At 37.1% G+C, this 23,361-nt stretch overlaps 1 protein-coding gene across 5 annotated transcripts in view; it reads left to right on the top strand.

Annotated features, from left to right (window-relative positions):
- The window catches only part of USP25 (ubiquitin specific peptidase 25), a 148,729-nt gene that overhangs the window by 5,983 nt on the left and 119,385 nt on the right, over positions 1-23,361 (top strand). The window contains exons 1-2 of one of the 5 annotated variants that reach the window (XM_042956525.1): positions 5,828-6,268; positions 20,679-20,756. In XM_042956525.1, coding sequence (XP_042812459.1) covers positions 6,035-6,268; positions 20,679-20,756 — 312 coding nt within the window. In that variant the 5' untranslated portion in view covers positions 5,828-6,034. Of the gene's footprint in view, positions 1-5,827; positions 6,269-20,678; positions 20,757-23,361 lie in introns of those variants that run through there. The other 4 variants (XM_042956526.1, XM_042956527.1, XM_042956528.1 and 1 more) reach the window with 4 other exon arrangements.

The following is a 23,361-nucleotide window of genomic DNA, read 5'->3' as shown; positions in this document are numbered from 1 at the left end:
ATTTTGGACTGTTGGTTTTCTTTGCTTGAGATTTGACTTCATTTTCTTTAAAAGTTTTTGTTTTTTGTTTTTTTGTTGTATGTCTCAAGATGTTGCATTTTTTTTAAGTTTATTTATTTATTTTGAGAGAGAGAGCATGAGCAGGGGAGAGGCAGAGAGGGAGAAAGAGAGGATCCCAAGCAGGCTCCACATTGTCAGCACAGAGCCTGATGCGGGGCTTGATCCCACGAACTAGAGATTATGACCTGAGCTGAAACCAAGAGTTGGGTGCTTAAGGGACTGGACCACCCAGGTGTCTCAATGTTGCATTTTTAAATTGTTGATTTTTAGTTTGAATATGCTGTTTAAACAAGATGATTTGTAATAGTTTTAGAAATTAAGATTTTCATATGACTAAGTACATGAGGTATTAATGAGCATATGAAAAGGATGTGTATTTGAAAGTTACAGAGTTCTATGTTGATATATTCAATGTACACATAGTGTGGTTTGAGTATTTCGTGTTTTTTCCTTGTGTCTTAATTCTGAGAGATGTTGAGGTACTTTTAATATAATTTTATCAGATTCTTTTTATTTCTAATATATCTGAATCCAAACTTGTGTGCTTTTGCTAGTCTTTTAATACAATTTCATCATTTACATATGATAACTCATAAATTTTTTGTCATCTGAGTTTCTATTGTTTTCCCCACCCAGCTTTGATGGCTTGATAAAGTTTTCATTCTATCACCCTCCCTCTCCCCCTTGCCTCTTATGTCCTCTATGATTGGGAAATCTTTCTCATTTCTGCCCTTTGTTTATTTTAGAAAGTAGGAACATGAGCAGGGGAGAGACAGAGGGAGAGAGAGAGAGCCCCATGCGCCCTACCTAGCGAGGAGCCCCAAGTGGGGCATGATCTTTTTACCATGAGATAATGTCCTGAGCTGAAATCAAGAATTGGATGCTCAACTGACTAACCCACCCAGGCGCCCCTCATTTCTGCTCTTTTAATTTTAAATATATATTTAAACATAGTTTTCTGATGGTGCCAAAATGAATAGTTTTCTCTGTTTTCCTCTGTCCTCAATAAAATAGGCTTTTTCACATATTTTTATGTATAGTATTCCTGAGTTTGTTGGGATAATATGGAATCGTAATTCTAAATAATGGCATTTTAATTTTCTTAAGATATACCTTACATCAAGAATATTACTTGCGTTATAGACACATTAGTAGCCAATTAGTTTTTAAAAATTAGTTATTTATATCCTTTGGTGTATATGCAAGTGGTGAATCTTTGGGTTCTACTTCTGAAACCAGTACTACACTGTATATTAACTAACTTGAACTTAAATACATTAAAAAAAAAAAAATGAAGAATTTTTAAAAAATTCGGTATTTAATATTAACTAGGTTTTTCTGTAAAATATAATACCGTTTGGTGTTACTCTACCAAAGTGGTAAGTTGTAGATAAGCTGTTAGTTAACTCTTTTTTAAAAAATTTTATTTCAATTCAAGTTAGTTAACATACAGTGTACACACTGGTTTCAGGAGTAGAATTTAGCACCTGATATACGGGATATAGCATTCGTATCCAAAATCTACAAAGAATGTATCAAACTCAACACACAAAAAACAAATAATTCAGTTAAGAAATCACTTACATATCACTTACATATAACACCCAGGGCTCATGTCAACAAATGCCCTCCTTAATGCCCATCACCCATTTAGCTCGTCCTCCCACCCACCTCCTCTCCAGCAACCCTGCGTGTTCTCTGTATTTAAGAGTCTTTTATGGTTTGCCTCCCTCTCTGTATCTTATTTTTGCTTCCCTTCCACCCGTTCATCTGTTTAGTTTCTTAAGTTCCACATATGAGTGAAATAATGTGATATTTATCTTTCTCTGATTTATTTAGCTTGGCATAATTCATTCTAGTTCCATTCATGTTGTTACACATGGCAAGATTTCATTATTTTTCGTCACCAAGTAATATTCCATTGTATATACGTACCATATCTTCTTTATCCACTTGTCAGTTGATGGACATTTGGGCTCTTTCCATAGTTTGGCTATTGTTGATAGTGCTGCTGTAAACACTGGGGTGCATGTGCTTCTTCAAATCAGCATTTTTGTATCCTTTGGATAAATACCTAGTAGTGCAATTGCTGGGTTATAGGGTAAGTTCTATTTCTAATTTTTTGAGGAACCTCCACATTAGTTTCCAGAGTGGCTGCACCAGTTTGCATTCCCACCAACAGTGCACTAGGGTTCCCCTTTCTCTGCATCCTTGCCAACATCTGTTGTTTCTTGTGTTGTTGATTTTAGCCTTTCTGACAGGTGTGAGACGGTGTATCATTGTGGTTTTGACACGTATTTCCCTGATGATGAGTGATGTTGAACATTTTTTTATGTGTCTGTTATCTGTCTGGATGCCTTCTTTGGAAAAGTGTTCTTTTGCCCATTTCTTAACTGAATTATTTGTTTTTTGGGTGTTGAGTTTGATACGTTCTTTGTAGATTTTGGATACTAACGCTATATCCCATATATCAGGTGCAAATAACTTCTGTTGGTTGTCTTGTAGTTCTGTTGATTGTTTCCTTCACTGTGCAGAAGTTTTTTATCTTGATGAGGTCCCAATAGTTCATTTTTGAAGTTATTAGTTAACTATCTGTAAGCTTGTAAGATTTCCCCTTTGGTTTTAGAAACCAGAAATTTTACATGTGTGTGTTCCTTCTTAACAGTCCTGCCTAGGAATTTTGATCTGAAAAGCTTCATGTTCTTAGGGAAAAGATATACATTCTAAAATTATCAATTCTACTCAATTCCTTCCCCCCCCCGCCCTCCTTCCATAACTGAATTATTTGAATATTCGATACCATTCATCTCTCTTATTTGCTATAAATTTCATTTTATAATTTCTTTCACTCCTTTTTGTTCTATATGCTGAGATAAATTTTTAGTTAGATTGTACAAATTATTATTTTTGTAGTACCAGTTCTAGATGCACTACCTCCACAGGTGGTCATATAATATTTTGAGGACTTTTAATAATCTACAATACCAATTGTGAGGTAAACAGAATTGAATTAATAAATATTGGTTTATGATCAGCTGTCCATGCAAATATGTTTTCATTTATTCATAAAATTGCTTATTAATATTAATACTTACAAAATTTTACTTTTTAATAATAAATACACATGAACTCTACTTAAAACAAAAGCTATATCTTTGGAGGTAACCTATATCTAACTAGTCTCATTTTCATTTCCGTCCCTGTATTTGCATTTGAAATTATAATTATCTTGAATCCTATGTTTATCTTCCCTTTGATTTCCTTTTTAAATATTTTTTAAAAATGCGTATTTATTTTGAGAGAGAGACAGAGAGAGAGAGAAAGAATCCCAAGGATTCTCCACCCTGTCAGCCCTGAGCCCTGTGGGAACCCAGGAACCGTGAGATCATGATCTGAGCCCAAATCAAGAGTCAGATGCTTAACTTACTCAGCCACCCTGGTGCCCCTCCCTACCTTTGATTTCCTTTTTATTGTACCTTTATGAATTGTCGAAGGTACATATTTTTAATTTTCATTGTTTTAAATTCAGGAACTTTTTTCTACTTGATAGCTTAAAGATATTCATCTGTGTTTTCCACTGAGAGTTTTAAATGTTGTTTGCAACATTTAGACCTTATTCTATCTCAGTTGCTTTTTGTAACTTGTGTGAGGTGGGGATCCAATTTAATTTTTATCATATATTTTTTTTTTGTTTTGTTTTTGTTAATTTTACCTTATTGAATAGGTAGGGCTCTATCTCACTGAACTGACATGCCATTTGTCATATACAAAAGCTTTATTTAATGCTCTTTTTTTCTTGTGCTGTCTTTTGTTTCCTCATTCATTTTGTGAATACCATCCTGTCTTCATTGTTGTAGCTTCATTATAGTCTCTAGTACTGGAAAAGTAAGTTTGCTTCTCTTCCAAAATATCATGACACTCTTCTTCCTTAGAAATTTTGGAATAATCTTGCCAGTTTCTCTGAAAAACTCTCGTGTGAGTTTTTTATTAATTCGATTGATCATATAGACTATTTTGGGATAATTAACATATTTATGATATTGATTCTATCCATGAATAGAGTATACTTCTTTTCTTTAGGTCTTCTTTAAGATCTCTTATTCGGTTTTTAATTATAACTGTAGAATTTCTGTACATTATTCGTTTTAGATAGTTGATCATTTCTGATAATTATATGTGGTACTTTCAAAGATTTGCTATTGTTACTTGTTACTATGTTCACTTGCAAATGGCTTTTGTATATTGATCTTCTATCCATAGAAAATAAGCTTTTTTATTGCACTACTTTTCCAGAGATGATTTTGGATTTTCTATGTAAAATTATATCAGGAATAAATTTTGACTATTTCTAATTTTTATGCCTGTAATATCATTTTTTTATTATTGTACTAGGTTAGACCTTTAATAAATGTTGCTTAGAAGTGATAATAATGGATATTGTTGTCTTTTTTTTTTTAATTTGTTTTAATGTTTATTTATTTTTGAGAGAGAGAAAGAGAGAGACAGAGTGCAGGCAGGGGAGGGGCAGAGAGAGGGAGACAGAATCTGAAGCAGGCTCCAGGCTCTGAACTCTAAGCTGTCGGCACAGATTCTAATGTGGGGCTCGAACCCACTAGCTGTGAGATCATGACCTGAGCTGAAGTCAGATGCTCAACCGACTGAGCCACCCAGGCACCCCTGGATATTGTCTTATTGCTGACTTTAAAGGACAGTTCCCTACTTCGGTACCTGATGAGTTTCTAAAGTATTTACATGTTGTTAGTTGTATGAACTTATATGTCATAAAAAGGGTTCTGTTTCTGAAGAACTAAAGAATATTGTTATATTTTAAATTTTGATGCTTGCATGTACTTTTTCTTTTGAGTCCTGGTGACTTGTGAAAGTTTCGGTCCAGACCTCCTGGGGGTGTGTGGGGAGGTAGTTGGTTTGTCAGAAGATAGTTACTTCTCTCATCCTACCTCTTGTAAAATCAGGCAGTGCACTTAATTTTTATCATGGGCCCTCCCTTTTCTTTTCCCCCAGGGGCCATTCCATAATTATTCATTCCTGCCCTGATGTGTTTAGAGTAGGGGTAGTTACTATAATCTTTCCTTCCCTGACTCTGCAACACGTTAATACTCTGTAATGTCATAGAACTGACTTGAGCGTAACTTGACTGCAGCAGTGGTCTGCCTTTTTCCTACAAATAAACATGGTGATATGGCATCATAGCTTATAATAATCATTAATTTATGTAATATATGAAAGGTCAAATTTGGCTTATGAAAGGCATTTTGGAATGTCACTGTGCAGTGTGGGTTAAGTAGATGAAGTAAAAGTTCAACTTATGACCACTTGTGTTTATTTTGGCAAACTTGTATTAATTTCCAAGAATATTCTCCTTGTCATGATACCTTGTTTTGTACATGTGATAAGTAGTTTTTGAAAGGTGTCTTTTTTCTCCTCTCTATTAACTGTTTTAGTACAGTCTGTCTACTTTTTAAAAATTATTTGGTCTGGGGGCACCTGGGTGGCTCATTCGTTTCAGCATCTGACTCTAGGTTTTAGCTCAGGTCACCATCTCATGGCTTCGTGGGTTTGAGCCCTGCATCGGGCTCTGCACTGGCTGTGTGGAGCCTGCTTGGGATTCTCTGTGTCCCCCTGTCTCTCTGCCTCTCCCCAACTTGTGCTGTCTTTGTCTCTCTCAAAATAAATAAACTTAAAAATTATTTAATATTTAAAAATGTCTAGCAATGTTTTTCTTGTCTCTTTAGCTTTGTTGATAGAGGTTTAGGTCAGAGTTTCTTACAGTGTGGTTTGTGGACTATTCATTTCCTGTGGTGCTTGCTAAAACTGTAGAATGCTGTACCTCACCTCAGACTTACTGTTTCAAATCCAAGAGTTGGACTAGGGCATTCTCAATAGGAATCACAACTGATTCTTCTGTACTTAAAGTTTGAAGACCACTAGTTGAAATTAATTAGTATTCTTAAAGATGAGAATGCTTTTTCAGCACTTGTGTGAATTGACTGCAGGGCTCCTCCAGGGTTTGAATTATTACAGTACACCCAACTTAACAGGGGAGCAGAATCTCTTTGAACACATAGGCTTTCTTTTGTTTCAGGTGTTTCTCCCCATCAGTTCACTGATGTGCTGTCCTGTCTTAAGGGAAGTGCCTCCTCCCTCAGGCTTTCAGGGTCAACATCTGTATGGAAACTCAAAGCTTCAGGTGCATGGATGGGAATAATTGCTCCCTGCCCCCTCGCCCCCAACGTCAGTAGGGCAGATTTAGTCTTGTTTTTAGCCATTGACTTCTATATCAAGGAGTTGGGAAACAACTATATATGCTAAGGTTACAGTCTTCCTGTTTCTCTTTTTGGGGTGTGTGTATATGAATCATTTCTGAAAATTTTTTTGCGTGTGTGTGTACCAAAGCATATGAAAGCTTATGTACACTTTAAATAAATATAGTAAGATTACTACTCTTTGTACCACCCTGGACATGAAATAGAACATTTTATTCTAGAAATTTCCTTTGTGTCTCCCTCAAACTGCCCCTTCCTTCCACATCCCACTAGCTGCTATCTTGACTTTTCTAAGTTAATGTTACTGTGGTATATTTACAAAAATAAATAAATAAATAAATAAATAAAATGGAAACATCCATTTAAAGTATATAATTAGATGAATTTTGACAACTTGACAAGATTCCCTTATATCACCCTTTCAGTTTAGTATCCCTACACTCCCTGTACCTGGTAACCATTGATCTGATTTCTATTACTATAAGTCAGTTTTGGCTGTCTTAGTTCTTCACATAAATGGAATCTTAAAATTCCTTTTTATTACATTTAACATTTTTTTGCTCAGCAAAATGTTTTTGAGATTCAGCCACGTTATTACATGTTAGTAGTTCCTTTTTGTTGCTGAGTAATATTTCATTATATGAATATTACAAACTGTGTAAACATGGTTCTTTTGGTGGGCTTTTGGGTTGTTTCCAGTCTGTGACTCTTATGAGTAATATGGCTACATGTACATTTGTAAGTAGATCTTTGAGGAGACATATTTCATTTCCTTTGGGCAAGTACAGAGGAATATAATTGTTATAAACTATTACTAAGTGGTTATTCAAAGTGGTTGTACTATTGTACATTCCTATCAGCCAGTGTGTTAAAGTTAAAGTTGGTCTACAATTTTGTCAACACTTGGTATTGTCAACTTTTATGTTTTAGCCATTTTAGTGAGTATGTAGTAGTACCTCATTGTGGTATTAATTTGTAGTTCCCTAATGACTAGTGGTTTTAAACTTTTTTTCATATGCTTATTGGCCACTTTTGGAGGAGTTTTATATATTGCTTCTCATATACAGTTGACCCTTGAATAATGTGGGGGCTGGGGTGTTTAGCCCCCATGCAGTTGAAAATCTGTATAGCTTTTGACTCTCCTAGGATTTAACTACTAAAAGCCTACTGTTGACTGGAAGCCTTACTGGTAACATAGTTGATTAATACAGTAAGCTAGGGAAAAGAAATGTTACTAAGAAAATCAAAAGGAAGAGAAAATACATTTATAGTACTGTACTATATTTCCTGGAAAAAAAAAAAAGCCACATATAAGTGGACTTGCACAGTTCAAACCTGTGTTGTTCAAAGGCCAGCTATTCTATCCAGTTTCACTTGGGATCAGCATTAATCATAACTAAAAAGTTAAAGATGTTGCTAGAGCTACGTTTTAGAAGCAAGTACTGATATGCTCAGAAAACAAAATGAAACTGCATAATTGTCCTTCATTTTATCACTTTTTAAATGCCTGTTAAAAAGATCACTGCTGAAGAATGAAAACCCTCTTCTTCATGCCTCAAACTAACATTAAATTAATGTCTTTGATAATTAATTACACAAGAGAAATCTTTTTTGTTGCACAGGGTACAGAATATTTTGTTGCACAGGGTACTTTGTTTGCAAGTTTGGAAAGAACTTGCAGGACCAATGGCGGGTGGGCTGAATTGTGGAGAGGTAAGCAGTTGGGTCAAGAAAGATTTTTATTACAGTTTTGGTCCATTGGAGTACAAGAAGGAAGAGACTGATTTGAACTGGAAAAGGAAACAGCTCATACTTGCTGGGTTTTTGTTGGTGCTGTTCAGCCTTGAAATGGGTGGGGTGGAGATGAGTGGTACTAGGCCTGAGGCAGGATTGGCTGCTTAGCTGAGAGCTAGGTCGTCAGTGAAGCTGGAAGGACGTGGAGGAGAAGAGAGGGACCAGGAATGAAGAAACATTAGTGGCCAAGTCCATTACTATGGTAACACTAATGTGAGAACAATGCTACACTCTCATATACACAAGTTTATGTGTTATAATTCATGCCAGAATACATGCAAAATCAAATATCTTGTTTCTTTGAGGTGGAGCTACTTTGGGCTCCACAACTTTGGGTTGATGGTGTGGGGCTTGCTGTGTCCTTCATTGAGCATTTGAACTGGTCTGGGTTTCTCATCAAGAACACCCTTGAAGTCTTCTCATGAGGCCTTAGACAAAGGCTATGGGGCAGAACAGGGCTGAGGAAGAGGATTTAAAGAAACCTGCAGCAGTCCACTGTCTCAGGTTTAAAATTCTCAATTTTTAGACAGAAGAAGCAGCTCTTTGCACAAGCTTTGTGGGGTCAGTGGACACTTTGTGTGCCTATTCTGGTCATAACATACAGATTCTCAGAAGTGGCTTCTGGGCTTCTTTCCTAGGGGGCCAGGGCTTCAAATAGTGATAAGACTGCAGAACTAATAGAAAACTGACAGCATGTATTTCCATTCCTGCTGGTGGCATCAGAGGAGTGGTACCCTTGCACCTGAGCATGTTGCTGGGTAGATGAAGGCAGCATATGGGATGGCTGGGTTCGATGTAGGAATCACAATAGCCCCCTTAGGGCATGGAGTCCTGTATGAGGACATATGGTCCCAGGAGCCTGTGAATATTGGTTTTCTTTGGTGTTGCCATTGGCTTGCTCTTGGCCATCTTGAAGTTGGCTCAGGCAAACTCTAGCTCAGGGTCTGTAGTTTTCTGATGGAAATGAAAACATTTCCCTGCATTCTTGGCTGTGCCTGTGGCAGTCAGGAACCTTCTACCCGTTGCACTGCTGGAAGAGATAGTAGAGTTCATAGAGCTGTTTGGGTTTAATGCGCAAAGGGAGGGGGCCAACCAACAGAACCTTTGTTCTTCCTCTCCCTCCTGTCTTAGGGTTTCAGGGGGCTTTCTGTGGAGAAGAGGGAATGGGGCTCTGGGAGGGTCTGGAGGTAGGCAGGGAGTGTGATGGGGAGGTACTTTGAACTGGCTGTTTTCATGTATTCCTTACTGATCATTTTTATATCTTGTACAAGTAATCTGTTTATATGTTATACAAATAAATGTTGTTACTGAGTTGTAGTAATTTATATATTCTGAATGCCATACATATATACATACATATAATTTGTGTATATATGTATATTTCCCCCCTTAATGTGTAGCTTGTCTATTGCTTATCAGTTTATTTGAAGTCTAAACTATTTTAACATTGATGTTCATTGTTCCTTTTTTTTTTCCCAGTTAGTGCTTTGACCTAATTTTCTTGAACCTTAGTTTACAATTTTTTTCCCCTGTGTTTTCTTCTAAAATGTTTTATTATTTTAACATTTACATGTAGGTCTGTCATTTATGTAGGGTTTATTTTATTTTATATTTTATTTTACTTATTTTATTTTATTTATTTTATTTTATACAGAGTGCAAGTGGGGAAGAGGGGCAGAGAGAGAGGGAGACAGGCTGTACACTCAGTGCAGAGCCAGGAGCGGGGCTCGACCCAACGACCCCACGACCCTCAGATCATGACCTCAGCCGAAATCAAGAGTCAGGTACTCAACTGACTGAGCCACCCAGATGCCCCAACAGTTTATTTTTGTGTGTGCTTTGAGGTGTAAGAGTCAAGGTTCATATGAAATAAATAAACCTTTGAGTTGCAGTTCATTTATACTTCTGGAAACACCAGAACTTAACTGTCCTAATGCTGGTAAGTTATTCAGTTACCCCCACCCCCCTTTATTTTCAGTTTATTTATTTAGTTTTGAGAGAGCACAAGTGGGGAAGGGACAGAGAGAGAGGGAGAGAGAGAACCCCAAGGAGGCTCCGTCAGTGCAGATCCCAACATGGGGCTTGATCTCACGAACCTTGAGATCATGACCTGAGCCTAAATGAAGAGCCAGATGGTTAACCGACTGAGCCACCCTGGTGCCCGCAGTTACCTTTTTTTTTTTTTAATTTTTTTTTAACGTTTATTTATTTTTGAGACAGAGAGAGATAGAGCATGAACGGGGGAGGGTCAGAAAGAGAGGGAGACACAGAATCTGAAACAGGCTCCAGGCTCTGAGCTGTCAGCACAGAGCCCGACGCGGGGCTCGAACCCACAAACTGTGAGATCGTGACCTGAGCTGAAGTCGGACGCTTAGCTGACTGAGCCACCCAGGCGCCCCAGCCCACCGTTACCTTTTTATCTTTATGGACGATTAAGACTTTTTCACATTTGTTTCTCTTGTTTTTTCTTTTTTCCTTTTTCTTTTTGATTTGAAGGAGTTCTTTATAGGCTAAATACTTTTTTTTTTCTACTTACATATTTTGCAAGTATCTTTTCCCATTTTCAGGATGTCTTTTTACTCTCCTTATGGTGCCCTTTCATGAATAGAAATTTATTTTAATTTAGTCTTGTGTAATTAGTTTCCTGAACTTCCATACCCTGTTTTATAAAGATATTTTCTTTTATTGCCCCCTATTGTTTTTCTTGTTTTGCCTCCAGTATTTAAGTCTTATTCTACTTGGATCTGAATTTTATACATTGTTTGTGTAGGTGGCCAAATTCACTTTTCCTCTATGGAGAACCAACAGCATTTCTGAAAAGTTCTCCTCCTGTCCATTAATACTCCACCTGATGACAATACTTTTTTTTTTTTTTTCTTTTTAAAGGAAAGCAGGTCTCCAGGACTCTCCAAGTATTTTTTATTATAGTTTTACTGAAGTTTGCATAAATATAAGTAGGCATAATTTTATTATGTTCTATTGTATCACTATTATGCACTAAAGCCAAAAGCCAACTAATGACTTAGATGTAAGCAGTGCTAGGAAATTAGTAAAATTTAGATTAACAAGGTTAATTTGACAGATGGTAGTGTTTCACAGAAGCTAACTTAAGCACTTACAACTTCAACCAAGGAAGTAAATATATGTGTATCAAGATATTCTTGTAATGTATTATTGTTAAACTTTGGAAGTAGATTTTATTGCTGTTGTCATCCACATTACATCTGTGATCCTGCTAGTCAGTTGATAGCCATTGTCTTAGAGTGGTGTTCTCAGCTTTTTTGTTGTAAAATCTTCACAGATGTGCCTCCAAATTTGATCATAGTTTAAAACAAGTTTGTCTTTTTAAAAATTTTTTGCTAAAGCTCTGTAAATGTAATTACTGCAGTATCTCTCAAGCAGAATATTGTGTGATTTAGTGTTGAGTGGAGTATACTTGCTGTGAATAACAGGTAACAATTATAGCTTACTTTTAAGTTAGTGCCTGATAAATATTATTTATTAGAACCTGTGAGTACTTTGCCTTGTGAACAGATCTTAGGACCTGGACAATCAAGAGGGTGAGCTAATGCTATGTAGTGTGATAACTGCTTTTGCAGACACCTTGAAACAGTATTATATACTGGAGTAATAATTGTGTTGTAATTGTTACTACCTCTTTTAGGGGTTGTTGCACTCTGTTGCGGTGAAGGTTTTAGACCTTTTCAAGCGTGCTGCACAGATATTTAGTATTTGAAAGCATGTTACAAGCGCACAAAAAATTTAGAATTATTTGGTAAGAAGACAGCAGACAGGCCTAGCTGTTGGGCAAGATTTCTGTGAGTTTGTCAGTTTGTGCTATGTGAACTTTCAATACATATATTTAAACTGTTCACATTTGGGCTGTGTTGTACAGTAAAATTTGGCTGCTAATACAATGTGTTTGTACTTGTTAACTGGGGAAATTTTCCAAGGTTTACTCTTTGATTTTCTGCTTTCTTTGTAAGCTGTCTTGGAGAGATCAATGTATTTTCTCACTCACATATATGTTCATTACTACCTAATTTGTATATTCAAAATTAATTAAATGTTACACCCTTACATAAACTCTAGTTTCCGTTGCCTGTTGTACATTTCTGCTTAGATATTCAGGCATTCAAGTATTATTTCTTTGTGTTAAGCAAATTGAGAAATAAGTAGTACACTAAAGTCTTCTAGTTTGGTGGTGCGGGAGCCAGAAATGCATATATGATATTAGACGTATTTATAAGACGTATTGGTAGGACCAAGGAGAGGATATAAGAAGAATAGAAAAGGCCTCATCAAGGTGGGAGTGCTTGAAATGAGCTGTGGAAGACAACCAGGCAGATTGACAGTATCATTCTGGGCAGAGAAGTCCATGAGCAAGGGAAAATGGAACAATTTGGTGTCTTCTGTTATCTACCAGTAGCTTTATGTGACTGGATACTGTATAAGAAAAAGTAAATATTTAGTCTTTCCCTGATTCCTGCCGCAGAGCTTCTAGAATCCTCAGAATTTACTGTCTTTTGTATGCTAATGAGTTAACTCCTGGATGGGAGACTAGGCAGCTTCAGAGGCTGTAAAACCAGCCTCAGAAAACCAACCACTGTGATTAGAGGGTTAGAACCCTCAGCCCACTGCCAGTCCAGGGGTCGGAAATGAGGGCTGGAGATTGAGTTCAGTCACCAGTAGCCAATGATTTTATCAATCATGCCTATGTAATGAAATCTCTGATGCCTTCTGTACTTTTCATAACTGCTCAGTTAATCGTAGTTCTAGGATAGGACTTAGCATATATATGATTAATTTTTCCCTTTCTAATTATTTTTGGGACTTACTCTCTTCAAAATAAAGAATTACAACATTAATATGTTGTTAGAGTATAAAAGTTGCTTTTGAGGAAGTTGTATTAATAAGGACCCAATTAGGACCCAAAAACCACACGGCAATTTGAATGTCAGGGAAAGTTTAATACAAGGAAGTATTGACCAGTAACATGTGATTAACTACAAAAATATGAAGAGAACTCTGAAGAATAAAAGAAAGAGTAAATTTGGGAGAGGTCTGTCCTAAGACTGAGATTCAGTTTCTAATGTAGAATTTGTGATTGAAGCCCACTGGGATGGGAGACATGTTTGCTGAGGTGCTGAAGACTGGGACATTTCTGCAAATAGTTCTTTTGTTTTTTTTTTTATTTTCAGAGACAGAGTCGTGTGCCTCACATGTGTGAGGGCATGTAATTGGGGGAGGGGCAAAGAGGGAGGGAGAGAGAGTAAATCCCTAGCAGGCTCCATGCTGTCAGAGCCTGACACAGGGGCTCCATCCCACAAACCATGAGATCATGACCTGAGCCGAAACTGAGACCCAGACGCTTATCCGACTGAGCCACCCATGTGCCCCTAAGAATATATATTTTATTTAAACTGCAGATTTTGTAGTCAAGATTATGACTTGATTCACAAAAGTTTTGATTACCCACATGTTTTCCAGAATGTAGGTGCTCTAAGTTAAAAACACTGTATCCCAGGGCACCTGGGTGGCCCAGTGGGTTGAGTGTCCAACTTTGACTCAGGTTATGATCTCACATTTCATGGGTTTGAGCCCTGCCTCAGGCTCTGTGTTGACATTTTGGAGCCTGGAGCCTGCTTTGGATTCTGTGTCTCTCTCTTCTCTGCCCCTCCCTGGCTCATGCTGTGTCTCTCTCTCTCAAAAATAAACATTAAAAAAAAAATTAAAACACTGTGCCAAAATATTGGTATACTTGGGTTTTTGGAACTCAAAATGCATGTATTTAACTCTTTATAGACTTATATGATAATGCTGTGTAACAATACTTTGGGGGAAATTACAGGTAGAATTTCTATTTATGATACATTTCTGTTATCTGCCAGTTAATAAGGTTGGGGGGGGGTTCTGTTAGGGGCATGGATATCATGCAGATGTTAGATTTGTTGTAGGCTTGGGGTGGCAGGAAGGGATATGAACTCTGAGGTGAGGAAGGATAAAAACCAACTATATCTTTACTTCCTTTTTTTTTTTTTTTTTTGTATTACATGAATGCTTAAGATTGTGGCTCTGGGATTCTATAAAACAATAGGGAAAATCTTCTTTCTAAATTTAGAACTTTTGGAATATTTAAGCCTAAATGTAAATAGTGAAGAATGAAAATGCATGCCTTCAGATTTGTATACCCGTAGAGGTTTGTGGTTTGTTTGTTGTAATGCTAAAGTTCTGTTAACCCAAAAAAAGATTGAGATAAGCATTGACTCCAACCATTCATGGGGTTATGATATAGATAATCTGCATTTGGAAATTTCAGCAATATTGTACTTAGACTCCTGTTACTATAGGATTGAGAAGACCAAAACTAGGAAATGAAACTTTTTTGTGGAATTCTAGATAGAATGTGGAGAGTGTGGAAAGTTGGCTTGTAAGTGGGCCTGATTTGTGTATTCTTCTTGTTCTATCTCCAGTAAGCAGTTAGTACGTCTTTCCTGTAGATGAGTTCAAGCCCTATGATCTACTTACTCCTTCCTGTTCACCTCTGCAAACTGCTGTATTCATTTATTCAGTCAATAATTGTTGAGTGCCTAACACATGCCAGACACTGTACTAGTTACTAGGAATACATTTATGAACAAAATAGTCTGTGCTGTCTTCAGACTTAGAGTCTGGTGATTAATTAACCATGGTATATTATTATAATCTGTGGCAAGTGCCAGAAGACCCTTTAATCTTAACAGAAGGCAAGTGGTAGGTAAATTCGGGTTGGTAGATAGGGATAAAGAGGATTTAGACCATGAGAGACTCTTAAATACAGAGAACAAACTGATGGTTAAGGCGGGGGTGGGGGGTGGAGAGGCGAAAATGGGTGATGGGCATTGAGGAGGGCACTTGTTGGGATGAGCACTGGGTGTTGTATGTAAGCAATGAATCATGGGAATTTACCCCCAAAACCAAAAGCACACTGTATACACTGTTTGTTAGCCAACTTGACAATAAATCATAAAAAAAAAAAAAAAGGATGTAGAATAGATGGGATCTTTTGAAATCAGTGTTGTTCTAGCACAGAACTGCCCCCATAGAACAGTAGAAAAACCTAGCGCACATTGAAGGTTTTCACCATGTCTTCAGTCCATTGAAGTACTCAGAGTATGTTTTTGCTTTGTTTTGTTTTGTTTTGTTTTGGCTTATATAGCTGGTTAGAGGCAGAGGCAGGTTTGGGGCTTACAAAGAAGTTACATGGACATATTATGTGTTTGGAATTATCTGTCTAGGAAGTTAGGGGATTTCTTGTTATGATAAGAGATAACATGAACTAGGGCATATCCAGAACGTATTTGCAAAAATAGACATATGTATGGTTATGTGCCTTAAAGGCAGCAGTATAATTAATTCTTTTTTTTTTTTTAGTGTTTATTTTGAGGGGGAGAGAGCACGAGCGCGTGCGAGTGAGTGGGGGAGGGGCAGAGAGAAAGACACACACAGAGTCCGAAGAAGGCTCCAGGCTCTGAGCTGTCAGCACAGAGCCCGATGCAGGTCTCAAACTCACAAACTGTGAGATCATGACCTGAGCCAAAGTCAGACACTTTACCAACTGAGCCACCCAGGTGCCCCTAATTAATTATTCCTTGATAGGTGACTTTGAAGTACTACATAGTGCCTAGCAATGCTTTTAGTGAATGTGATCCTGAAGTTTAAGAATGTCTTGGGATTTTCTATCAAATTAGTATTTTGTCCCCTTTTTCTTAAAAAACTTGGAAGTGTTTTTAGAGATCATCTTCAGAGTTGCCTTTTTTTCTCCTGAAGATGGAAACCTTTGACTTTCTTTTGCACGAAACCAAGTTTTATTTATATTTGGAAATTCAGGAGCCAATGGCTGACTTATGAGTTATTCACCATTTAATGTAGAAAGCTTTCTTGTCTTGTTGTCAGTGGGGCTCTAGTTTTTTTTGTACCATTATTTAAGTATTTTACTTGAACATAGTATTGGATTTTTGCACTGAGTTTTCACTTTTCACAGATTCTTTAATCTCCAAAATCAAATATCATAGAGAAAATATGGAAAGGGTGTGCATGTGTGCACATATTAAGTGAGATGATAAACTGGTAGCAATTAAAACAGTCTGGCATACAGCAAGAGCATAATAAATGCTTACCTTCTTTCTTTGGTCTAAGCCAGGGATCCCCTTTTTTGCATCCTCAGAAGTTATACCAATGTTAAATATGGTGTATATTTACTGAAAAATATTTAAAACAGACCCAACATTAGGTAGGGTCAACTGTGGAGGGAAACAATTCATGTGGAACTCTCTGGTTCTTAATTTATATTGAAATTACTGATGCTTCTTTTTCCCAGAAGTGTGTATAGTATTCTGTTTTGCACATAGTGGGCACTTAAGGATGTCATCATGCAATAAAAATAACGTTAAGGAAGGAATCTGAAGGCCTGCATGCAGTCTTGGCTTATTGATTTCTATGGTGTTTGCACCTGCTGAATTTCTTTGAACATTTTGTCTTGCCTTTCTTGGTCCAGCACTGTGAACAGATTGCACCCTCCTCCTTATACTTTAGTATATAAATTCATACTGAAAAGAGGAGCTCAGAAAAGGAGCTCTAGAGAGGGAGGTTGGTTGTATCCATCTTGGATCAAAATTGCTAGTCCAAGAGGAGAGAACCATATGCAGGACATTTTTAGTTGAGGATCAGGGTGTATGCAGGCCAGAAATTCAGTAAATAGAAAGGTGCAAACCTTGAAAGAAAGACCAGAGTCTTAATTACAACAGAAATAGCAACGACAACAACATATAATTGTAGGAAATGAAGGTGCAGGTTTTCAAAGACAGGAAAAGCACAGCTGGATGATGCCAGTAACAAGAGAAAACTACAAATGAGGTGGCTTCTGTACCATAAACTTAGATTTTTTTCTCATAGCTCATCTCTTTTGATCTCTCTCCCATTTCTTGCTAACTAAGCTAAGAAAATTTTTTCACCTTTTCTCCTTCCCACTCAGCCTTCTTCCCCACACCATTTTCTCCTCATTGTTTAATTTTCTCTCAAAATTCATGTGATCACAAACTATGCTAGAGATACTCCTGGATTGTTTTTTTCCCTAAGATACTTAGCTGACTTTTTTGTGAAAGAGAAACAAAACATCAAACTATAACTACGAATTAGAAAATTTCAAACACATTGCTTCTGTTTATTAAATACTCAGTATTCTTGCTGCACTCTGTATCAGTCAACTGTCACCATAACAGGCCACTCCAAAACTTAGTAGCATACCAAAATACTATCATCGTGCTCACAGATTTGCAGGTTGGTTGGGGTGGCTCTTCTCCACACATGCCTCATTCTTCTGGGTCAAGTGGGCTACCCATGGTCATGTTCTTTTTAAGAAAGTTGCAGAAGTTCAGGACGGAAGCTCATCCATGCAAGCACATCTCATATCTGTGTCCCTGGCTATCTTTAATATGTTATTGATCAAAGCATGTAATATGGCCAAGCCCATCATCAGTGCAGCAAGGAAATAAATTCTCTCTAGGGGGAGGAACTTAAAAGTGGCAGAGGGTGAGGATATAGAGATGAGAGAATTAACACAGGCTCCTGTCTTTTCTGAGCTTTACATTTATGTTTACATTTTACCTTGTAGTCATTAGTGTGTATGTATACTATTTTGTGTTCTGTCACTTTAATATGATTTTGTAAAGATAATTTCTATGTAGGTTATATATTTTGGTATTTAAAAATATGCAGTTGTTTGCTTAACTCAAACTGTGCCTCTTGGTCCATCTGTATAAAAATAATATGAGATGCTTATTAAAAATATAGATCCCTTAGCCTTAACCCTGACTGCTCTGGAATTGGGGTCGGGGCCTGAGAATCTTCATTATTATCAAACTCATCAGGTCATTCCTCTGCACATTCAAGTTTAGAACCTCTTCCTTAGTGGGAGGACATCTGTATTGTTTCCATTTTTCTAGCATTATAAATAATAGCCAGCAACATTTGTATAAATGACTAATTTGGGGGGAGTATTCAGTAGTCTTTCCCTGATCCATGACCAAGTAATTTGCAGTTGACAGAAATAATGTTCCTTGTAAAGAATGGAGTTTGGAGGGCTGCTAGTGGTGAAATTACAAACAGGCTTCAGTTTTTTTTTTTTTTTTTAATTTTTTATATTATTAGAGAGAGACAGAATGCTGATGAGTAGGGTAGGGACAGAGGGAGAGAGAGAGAGAGAGAGAGAGGCAGTGAGAGAGAATCTCAGGCAGGCTCCATGGCCAGTGTGGAGTCCAATGCAGGGCTCAATCCCATGATCCTGGGATCATGACCTGAATTGAAATCAAGAGTGGACATTCAACCGAATGAGCCACCCACACACCCCAAATCTTTTAAGTTTTTTAATGTTCACTAAAATAAGACGTTGAATTAGATAAGAAGAATTTCTGTAAATATTTTCTACATCTTTAATTTGTGATGTTACGTATTGAGTAACATAGTCATGGTTCCATTGCTAGTTCTTGGTACTGTTTTAAATGAACATAGAAAAGTTGACAAGTTTAAAGAGAATTTTTTTTCACCTCTGTAAATTTGGCAGTTTGATATTTTTACTCAACTATTTTATTCTTCCTGGCATTTTATGTGACCTTGTTTATATACTTTATTATTTTTATTTTATTGTCAGATAGTCTTGGTTATTTCAGCTCTTTAATAAGGTTATTGGAAATGAAAATGCACTGATACCATGGTGGATACTGCCAGTGTTTATCCACTATGCGTTCTTTTCTTTTCTTCACAAACAGAATCTTGATTTCATTTTTATTTTTATTTTTTAAATGCTTATTATTATTATTTTTTTTTTTGAGAGAGAGAGAGAATGAGAATACAAGTGGGGGAAGGGCAGAGAGAGAGGGAGATACAGAATCTGAAGCACGCATCAGGCTCTGAGCTGTCAGCACAGAGCCCGCTGTGGGGCTGGAACCCACGAACTGCAAGATCATGATCTGAGCCGAAGTCGGATGCTTAACCAACTGAGCCATTCAGGCTCCCCTAAATACTTCAGGGTATATTTCTTAAGAAAAAAGATGTTTTCTTACATAACCATAGTGTAGCTATCAAATTCAGGAATTTAGTAGTAATAAAATATTACTAAGCAGTCCATATTAATATTTCTCCAATTGTCCCAGTAATGTCCTGTATAGCATTTAGTGTTAGATGCAATTTGGTTTCCCACATTACATTTGATTGTCATGTCTTTGTGGTCCTCATTAATCAAGAAACTCATTCTTGGTCTTTTATGGTATAGACATTTTAGATATAATAGAGTAATTATTTTGTAAAGTGTTCCTCAGTTTGGATTTGTGTGATGCTTCCTCAAGTTTAGATTCAGGCTGTGCATTTTTGGCAGGAATACCTCACTCAGGTGATATATTCTTCTTGGTGTATCACACAACATGAGGAGACATATACTGTCATTTTCTCAAGTTATTGGTAATATTAAATTTGACTACTTGAGGTGGTGTCTGTTATGTTTCTTCATTATAAAGTTATTCTTTCTCCCTTTAAAATTTATAGTAAGAGAGTTTGAAACTATGCAACTATACTGTTTCTCATCAAACTTACACCCAACAGTTTTAGCATCTATTGATGATTCTTGATTGAATTATTACTAAGATGAGTGCAAAATATTTTCAAGAAATATTTCAGCAGATCCTTTTATTCTAGTGTGACTTATTTTTCCTGTCATTCCCATTGAGCTTACTCTGTTTCATGGTGCTATCTTACAGTTTGGGGGAACTTAAGTTTTAAGAAATATGGAGATGTAGGAAGGAACGTGGTCCTAAGTAGGGATGTTCAGGGAAGGGTTTGATAGTGGAATCCCATCCCTCTTTTCTCTTTTCCTCTCTAACAGAGTATAAGAGATCATATAGACCAACAGATCTGAAGTAAATGGGGACAAGTGATTAATTCTGTTTAGGATCTTTTATGACAGATTAGAGAATGAGATGATCTTTTTCCTCAAAGAGATCTTAGGATCCCCCTGATGTCATATACCTACTTACTGCATAGCCTGCCTTTTGACATGTCTTTTTCAAACATCTCAGGTGCATGAATGCTGACTAGTTAGAGCTGCCTGGGTTTCATTCAGTGGCCCCAGCCCCTAGGTAAAGTAGTCCAATGGATAAACCTGTTGTTCTTAATTTTGCTCAGGGTTAGCCATTGTGCATCTCACTCCATTTCTTATTAGGAGGGATAAATTAGGCAGTGAAGAATGGGCCAGAAACTGTTAATTCAGTAAGACTTCTTGGGAAGTAATATAGAAGTTCCCTTTTGGAAACATGGGAATGGAGTTAGGGCTCCCCACAGCATGGTTTATTCTTCATAAAATAATGAAATTTGTTGAGTCTCTCTCAAGTTCTATATTTTTTCTTCTCTATACTAGTTTATTTTTTGTCCCTTCCCCAAAGGTCATTTATTTTTTGTCCTTGAATATTTTCAGATTTTAAAATGTAATGATTTCGGTTTTTTCTCCTCTAGCACCAGCAGACATTTCTGAATCAGCTGAGAGAAATCACTGGGATTAATGATGCCCAGATACTACAGCAAGCCTTGAAGGTATGGCCTCTGTTTTATGGCATATAGTTTACTTACTCCCTCATCTCTACTGCATACCTTATTTGAAAGGTTTTTAGTTACATTATGTGGTATAGTAGTAGAGATATAGGAAAGAAATTTTATAATGTAAGAGCCTTACTTATGCTATAATTTTGAGCATGTTAGTTTTCACAACCCAATGTTTCAAGATACCTTGGGGGTGACAGATGATCTCTGTCAATATGAAACACTTTTCATGCAAAATGGAGGGATATGAATCCAAATGCCGTGGCTAGAGTGGGGTGGGGTGGAGAAATAATGGGGAGGGAGAGGAGGATAAAAAATAGGAGATTAATAGAAGGTCAGAAGCTTACATTTTTTTCTTTCCAAGAAGAAATAAAACTTGACTAACGTTTAACTAATTGCACCTTAAGAACATGCAGTCGCAAAGTTGTTAGTATATGCAGTAAATGAAGGGCATCGTTCTGGTTGTATCTTCTGAAATTCCCTCATTTCCACATGGAGAAGCCCAAATGAGTCAAATCACATGGATATGCCCATTGAAAAAGATCAAGTAGATGAAAGATATTTAAGAACTAGAACTGCATTTTAAAGTTATTTCCATATTGCTACTAATGGCTAACAGCAGGATGACATTTTTGCTATTGTAAGGCATACATACAGCTTCAATCCTTTGCAACGTGTTCCATGAGACAAATTTAATTATGTAATTTTTGATTCTGAGCCAAAAGTTTGTCATTTGTTTCCAGAAATAATTTTATCTTTTTAGATGATTGTAATCATCATAATAACTAGCAGTTATTAAGCACCTATAGCACTAGGTGCTATTCTAAGTACTTTATGTGGCTAACATCCTCCTAGTAACTCTGTGAGGTAGGTGTTACATTCATCCCCTTTTATTTTTTTTTTTTTAATTTTTTTTTTTTTAACGTTTATTTATTTTTGAGACAGAGAGAGACAGAGCATGAACGGGGGAGGGTCACAGAGAGAGGGAGACACAGAATCTGAAACAGGCTCCAGGCTCTGAGCTGTCAGCACAGAGCCCAACGCGGGGCTCGAACTCACGGACCGCGAGATCATGACCTGAGCCGAAGTCAGCCGCTCAACCGACTAAGCCACCCAGGCGCCCCCCAATTTTTTTTTTTTTAATGTTTATTTATTTTTGAGACAGAGACAGAGCATGAATGGGGGAGGGGCAGAGAGAGAGGGAGACACAGAATCCAAAGCAGGCTCCAGGCTCTGAGCCGTCAGCCCAGAGCCTGACGCGGGGCTCGAACTCACAAACCGTGAGATCGTGACCTGAGCTGAAGTCGGACACTTAACCGACTGAGCCACCCAGGCGCTCCCATTCATCCCCTTTTAAAAGATGAGTAAACAGGTTAAAGTGACTTGCTCAAGCTCACACAGTTGAAATGTGGAAACCAAGCAGCCTGATCTTGGAGTGCCGCACTTAATTTCTGCTTTTACTGCAGTCTTTGCTTCAGCTTTTTTTCCTGTCAGCAAAATGATGAAACAGTTTTGTTTAGAGTGTTAATGCAGGGTTTATGAAGCCACTGTTAAGTATTTGGAGAGGAAGCAAAAATGTCATACCTCAATTTTTATGATTATGACATTTAGATGATTGCTAGTCCTTTCTTTATCCTGATGAATATGATTCCATCACTCTGTGTCTGTTTTCAGAAAGTGCCTTTCCCATTCTCTGTCTCTGAGTGTGAGGCTGTCCACTTACCTGGTCAGAGCAAGTTTGGGACTTCACTTTTTTTTTTTTTAACCTGGGAATTGTGTAGAATATGTATGAATGTAAAGATTCAAATTAACTATTGTCATCATTTTCTTTGAGGTACCTTGTGTGACTTCAGGTTTTTTTTTTTTTTTTGAACTTTGGTTTCAATTAACAGTAGTTGGGGGGAGGGGACTATTCTTAAACCTTAACTATTACCCAGTATAAATTTGTAAGATATTTAATAATGAATCAACTTTCTTAGTAATATACTGACAAGGAGTCTGCTTTTGGGAACCACAAGGTCATTGACTGATTTGAGTACTTTTATTTTAAGAATCTATTTTTAGCCCTCCAAAGTAAGTGATTTTCGAGAAATCCCTGTTGCATTTAGTTTATTATTATTATAAGAGTATATAGAAAGCAATTAGCACATTTCTTGGCACATAGTAAGAGTTCGATAATGTTAGTCATGGTTATTGCAAATTACTTTACAACTATTTAACTCATCTAACATAGATTATGTTATACTCGTATTTTTGGTGAGTCATTTAAGAGTTTTATAATGGTTGTGATAATAAAGTTTAAAGCAGTGATGCTTTGGGGTGCCTGAGTGGCTCAGTCAGTTGTGTCTAACTTCAGCTCAGGTCATGATCTCGTGGTCTGTGAGTTCGAACCCTGTGTTGAGCTCTGTGCTGACAGCTCAGAGCCTGTAGCCTGCTGAAGCAGGCTGAAGATTCTGTCTCCCTCTCTCTCTGCGCCTCCCCCGCTCACAATTGTCTCTCTCTCTCTCTCTCAAAAATAAATAAACATTGAAAAAAAATAAAAATAAAGCAGTGGTACTTTTCCAACTGTACTTTTACTTTTTTTCTCTTCCTGGCTAAC

Source organism: Panthera tigris, chromosome C2, assembly GCF_018350195.1.
Source record: "Panthera tigris isolate Pti1 chromosome C2, P.tigris_Pti1_mat1.1, whole genome shotgun sequence".
Taxonomy (NCBI): Eukaryota; Metazoa; Chordata; class Mammalia; order Carnivora; family Felidae; genus Panthera; species Panthera tigris.
Note: the sequence above shows the minus strand (reverse complement) of the source record. Positions and strands in the feature narration are given on the sequence as shown.